Consider the following 6,112-nt stretch of genomic DNA (forward strand, 5'->3'; position numbering starts at 1 on the left):
CACAATTACTTCCCCAAAAATTTTCAAAACTATTTTGCTGTTAGCAAATATGTCAAGTTTCAAAGGCACCTCAGTACAGTTTTAATATAATTCTGCCAAGCAGGCTAGAATTTGACCCCTTTCAACATCCTTGCAAAATTGCAATTTAATTTTTTTTTTGTGCCAACTATACTTCTGTACTTATAGAAATGCTGTTTAAATCTACCCAGTCTGTTCCTGCAGTACTAATATCTCTCTGCAGATATTAGTAGGACCTGCAGAAAAAAAAGGACAGACACATAGGACCTGCAGGAAAAAAAAAAATTACATTACTGTATGTTGTATGGAATCATTACGTAGCCCTACCTGTGGTTCACATCAACTCACTCTGCTTTTTAACAGCAATTTGATTAAGAAACAACTTCCCAGGTTACATTGTCCACCTGCGTCATACTCTTACTCCAAGCTCAGTCTCTTTACAACAGCACCAACTCTCCAGGAAATGAACTGTCACAAAAAATTATAAATGCTCTCTACTACAGAGCAGGAAGTTGGTCTGGAAATAACCCATCGGTCTCAGTAATAATGGGATTGCAGATAGCCTTGTTCCAATAAGGTACCTCAGTGAGGACATTACCCATACTCAAGATATTACTCCACTCAAATTTTAACAGAATCATTTTTTGCAGAAGTTTATTTAGCAATTTTTACAGTCTTGTAGGACACCAGCTGAAATGCTTAAAAAAGATGGCTTTTTCAACCAATGAAAGAAAAATAAGACCCCACCTGTATTATTCACTATTATTTACATGACTTTCTATTTTAATACACAGGTCAGTCTGGACTCCAGAGTAAGAGAAGTTATTAACCGAAATATGCTGGAACCCTCACAACACACCTTTGATGATGCACAGCTTCAAATTTATACCTTAATGCACAGAGACTCTTACCCACGGTTTATGAACTCTGCTATTTATAAGGACTTGCTTCAGTCCTTGTCTGAAAAATCCATTGAAGCATAGAATTTTTTTCTTAAATGTATTTATTTTAAAACAGACAGGACTCTGGGCTACAGAAATCCACAGGGAATTTAGAATTAATCAGATATTTACCTGAAAATAACTCAGGCAAGTTTTACTACAGACTGAATAATTTAAATCCGCACAAAGCTCTGACACAATCAACTAAGTACAGTTTCTGATTAAATTCAGTATTACTTTGAAAAAGGAAATGAAGAGCCTGAAGAAGAAACCTTGTTCAAAAAATGCAGTATTTTTTCAAACACAGCAGACAATTCAGACACAAATTTATACCTTATGTCTGAGGTACAAATACCAACTGAGCATGAAACTACAACTGATTTTTAAGTGGAGTGTTAGAATTTTCTTGAAAATGAAAGCAGTTGCCCCATCCACACTGTGACCAAAGTAAAAATATTACTGTCAATACTGTGTTACTCTAGGCACTGCCATCACACCTGGCATAGGCACACTCCACTTGTTTTGGTATCTTTAATGCATACATGGTGCACTAATGGAAATTGGCATGGCAATCTCAAGTTTATGAAAGTTACTGGTTGAAATAATGCTGCTTATAAAAAGAAAACCTTTTGCTGAAGAATTGTTATTTTAGTATTAGAATCTGCTGAAAGCATTAAGTTCCCTTTGTTGATGTTCCTAAAATTAAATTATTTATTTCAGAGGAAGACAAGTCTGGGCATTCAAATTCCAAAATAAAGCACCAGAATTCTCACATATATTTCTCTTCCCTCAGTAGGTGTTTGTAAAACCCTTCACTATTTGTTCCCAAGACGACGACAGTTTCAACCAGCTTGGGTTTGTAAATATGAAATTCTCCCATTTCCTGACAGCTCTTGTAAAGTTTCCATCACAGATATATACACAATTTACTTAATAAAAGCAGGAAGATGGAACGTGTGTTCACATACAGCAACATTTCAGACTGTCCAACAGCACCAGCTCTATCCAGTTACAAACCATGTTCATTTACAGTATGCCCAAAGCATTACACTTAATTCCTGGTCATATCTCAAAATCAGTAATCACAGGAAATACTAGGAAGAAAGAAAGTTGAATCCACATAAACTATCTGTAGATCTGTTACTCTAATGTCTTCTCTTTTTTTAAATCACATGATTCACTTCAATTCCACTACATTAAACTCTGGAGGTTATAGTGGATTTCCACTGAATTGTATTTTTCCCTGTGTATTTATTTAAATGACCCAAATGACATGTATAGGTTAGAAAAAGATATATGGGAAACAGACACAAAAAAATACCCCCAGAAAGGGGGTACCAGACAGACAGAGCTCAGTGATGTGTACTGTAGCCTTTCCAAAACCTAATCTTTGCCCAATTCCAGCACTATGGAAAATACAAAATGGGAATTTTCTCTAAAAAAAAATGAAACGGGAAGAACAAAACAGAATTTAAGAGATCAATTTAATTGTTTCCTTAATGCACTTGGCAGGTGATATGTTGTGCCCTTACTGCATTTTGAAGCACATAATGATTTGATTTTCTCAGTACATAGCACCACAGAAGATCTGGTGCATGGTAATTTATCAATGCTATGGGCTGGTTCAAGCCAGGCTGGATGGGCAACCTGGTCTAGTGGAGAGCGTTCCTGCCAGTGGAGATGGCACTAGATTAAGGTACCTTCCAACCCAAATCATTTATGATTCTATTACCAGTTTTCATTATCTTCTTCCAACAAAACAATATTAAACATGTCAGCACAAAAAAAGTAATCCAAAAAAACTAGAGAGAGCAAAGCAAAGTGCTTTTGCCTGCTGTAGCACAGTGCTGGGTGACTAAGTTAAGAGGAAACCCTTCCATGCACCACTAAAGACACAGTTCAGTTAGTGTTGACCACTGCTTACCCTATCAATGCTGCTTACCTCAGCTGAATTTCTATTTAACTCACCCAAAGCACTACCAATACCATTTCAGTTTATGTAAAATATTACAATGTAAGTAGTGACTTCAACAAAACAAACTAGGTATCTTCAAAAGGCAGCACTCATGGGGAGCTTGCAGTCAAACAGATGATACTGTATTTGCTTTAATCAGAGTGGGCAGGAGTGCTCTAAACCTCTAAGTTGACAAATAAAGTTTACCTAGGTCAAATTCAGCTTGTTGGAAAGATCATATGCACGAATCAAAAAAAAAAAACCTTCAAAGCATGCCACCTCACAAAACGGAGGATTTAATTTAAGTTATCTCTCTTCCCTGCAAAGATACTTCATTAAAAGCTGGAAGACAGACTGAACAATCATAGTCCATATCAAACTATATATTCTATTATTCTGCAAGGAAATGAAGAAAAAAAGATGTAATGAAGTTATAGGGCAGAGAAAACTATAATTTTAACTGGTTTGGGCAGTTTTATGGTTAACACTAAATTATTTAAAAAAGAAAATAATAATTTCTAAGCTTATTTTCCATGTTCCACAACTTCTAAGCAATGAACATTCTCTAGGCAATTTTCATTTTACTTCTGCATAACAATATTTTGACATTTGCAATGTGCATTCTTTCCTGAAATATCTTACCAAATCTTAATGCTGTGCTTTAGGCCTAAGCTTATACCCACCACCAGTAGCAGAATGCTGATCCCTAGACATCTGGAGAATATCTCCTAAAAACCCAAACAACCCACTCCCTTAAATATCTTGTTATTTTCAGGCTGGTTAATGCTGGATTTAATTGATGGCATGGAGGCAAGGAGGGGGGGAGGGGGAAGATGAAAACAAAAACCCACCCACACAGACCACAAATTTTTAATTACATTTCATTGCTATATACCTGCTCATAGTGCATAAACTTCTCAGGGCAAAAGAAAAGTGCACTGAAAAGGAAAAGTTTCCATAGACAAGCTGTTACATGAGTAGCAAGAGAAAATAATCATATTGACATAAGACATTATTTAATCATATAAGAAATTATCACAGAATCAATTTATCCTAGGTTGAAAATGAGCACGGTTGGTTTGCCTTGGCATTTATTGAACTGCAGGATATCATTAAGCTGTAACAACTTTCCAGTCCACTGGCATTCTTCCTTCAATGTCTGCACATCATAAAGCAGTAACTCCCACAGAACATGCACACTGCTAAAGACTGCTCTTTTCACCAGCCTGCTAAGCACTATTAAAATTGCATGGGCTCCTTCAGCCAACATATTTTGCTTTACAGTGACCTTTAAATTCCAAAGTCATTAGCACAGTACAAATGGAGAAAAAAAATATTCTGAAGGGCTCTATCATATAAAGTTAGATTAAAATTCATCACACAAGCATCATGTACTTAAGCAGTTTTGGATTACAAAGGATATCAGAAAAAAGATAAAGTGATGAGAAAGGCTATTATATCATAATGTTAAGTAATTTTTAAACAACTTTGCTATTAGCAGTTTTTAAGAACATGTGTCTTCTGCTATAAAAGGTGTGAGTATTGTTTCAATGACATTATGAAAAATTTTTTATACTAAGGTTGTAACTAAATTAATCCCAAACTCTTTGAAATGGTAAAAGAATTCAAGAGTAGTGATGACCTAGTGAAACAGAAGCTAATATACAGCTGTATAAAATTGTGCTTAAAAGAAGTAAAACTTGTCAGGTTTGTTTCTATGAATGACTAATATTTCAAGATCCTTTTCCAGAGGCATGTGTTTGAAGGATAATACAACCACATTTTACAGAATGAAGACTTCATGTTGATGAATTAAGTCCTGTCCAGGCTGGTAAGGGTTGTGAGTTTCAATTTAAAATTAATATATGTGATCACAAGTGGAATCCTGAACTGATAAAAACCAGGCCCTTCCTTGGGTTCACAAAAGCCAAGATCACTGGGCAGATTAGTGATCTCACCCTTCTGCTTAGTGACTGTCAAAAAGAACCATTCAGTACAAGACAGTTTAAAACTCATACTTTCTCCTGAATGAGATAACAGAATATATGAGCAAATGTATTATATATGAGACAATGCCTTCCAAGAAGGATCCAGAAGTTGTGTTTTCTGAGCAGCAGGATGCTCTAGCCTTGCTTACAGAAGATCAGATCCTTAAAGAACACACACACACACACACACACACACACACACACACACACACACACACTTTAGAAAGAATGTGGCCTCCTCTTTCTCTCTATTAGAATAGTGTACAAGCTACCTTACACTGCAGGACAACTCTGCTCCATCTGAGAGGATTCAAGTGTCCCTAAAGGTAATAATCAAACCTGCTATTCTTAGATGGAGAGATTGATCACCAGTTCTGCTGCCACGTTTCAGTGCTTGAAATACCCCAGTGTACAGGGTCAGTCATGGCACAACTGCTGCCCAGTAGACAAAGCCAGCCATGGAGAAATGAGACAGCTCCAGCCCCACCTTTGCATCCTCTTTGATACAGGAAGGCAATTTCAGACAGCTGTGAAAATTGCAGCAACTGTTGAACAGAGGTTCATCCAAAGATCAGTACTGGAAAGTTTAATTTTTTGATTTGGGTAACCAAAATAAAGCACGAATAGAACAGATGCATTTTTGAATCTAGTTGTTGCACTCCACCCTTCACTGGGCAAAAGAAACAGTTCTTTTTACCATGGGGGCAGAAGGGAGAAGGATGAAGGCTGTTGCTCAGGTATCATCAGGTGAAATCACAATTTATTTCAACTCCTACTTGGATATACCTGCATCACAGAAAGTGCTACCACAGTTCTGGTTCTTTTAATATAGTCCAGATATAATCTGGTGACTACAGAAAGATAATTACTACACTTTCTCAAAAGATATTTCTTCTAAGTGTTGCAATCAGACACAAAGATTAAAGGACACACTGTGTGAGGAAGGTTATGCAAACCAACCACTGCCTGCCCTGTATAGGTATGCTGTGAACATAGGTGAAATTTGGGTCTACTTGGAATCCAATGTGAAATTTAGGTCTACATGGAATCCAATTTGCTGTCATTTTTAACACAATTCTTTGGACTTGTTCTTTTAGAAGATACAAAGTGTAAAACAAACTTTTACCAAACAAAGTGTAAACATCTTTAATTGGTTTGTTGTCCTCAACAACTTGAAATTTGAAAAAAAAAAAATACATCTTTTAGTAAAC

General features: G+C 36.3%; 1 protein-coding gene across 4 annotated transcripts in view; it reads left to right on the plus strand.

Annotated features, from left to right (window-relative positions):
• The window catches only part of RGS20 (regulator of G protein signaling 20), a 39,305-nt gene extending 33,254 nt beyond the window's left edge, over positions 1-6,051 (plus strand). For 3 of the 4 annotated variants that reach the window (XM_077185611.1, XM_077185606.1, XM_077185603.1), the window contains exon 5: positions 813-2,190. In XM_077185611.1, the coding sequence (XP_077041726.1) occupies positions 813-1,001 (189 nt within the window). In that variant the 3' untranslated portion in view covers positions 1,002-2,190. Of the gene's footprint in view, positions 1-812 lie in introns of all 4 variants that reach the window. The other variant, XM_077185599.1, reaches the window with a different exon arrangement.
• The last annotated feature ends 61 nt before the right edge of the window (positions 6,052-6,112 follow it).

This window comes from Agelaius phoeniceus, chromosome 1, assembly GCF_051311805.1.
Source record: "Agelaius phoeniceus isolate bAgePho1 chromosome 1, bAgePho1.hap1, whole genome shotgun sequence".
Lineage (NCBI taxonomy): Eukaryota > Metazoa > Chordata > Aves > Passeriformes > Icteridae > Agelaius > Agelaius phoeniceus.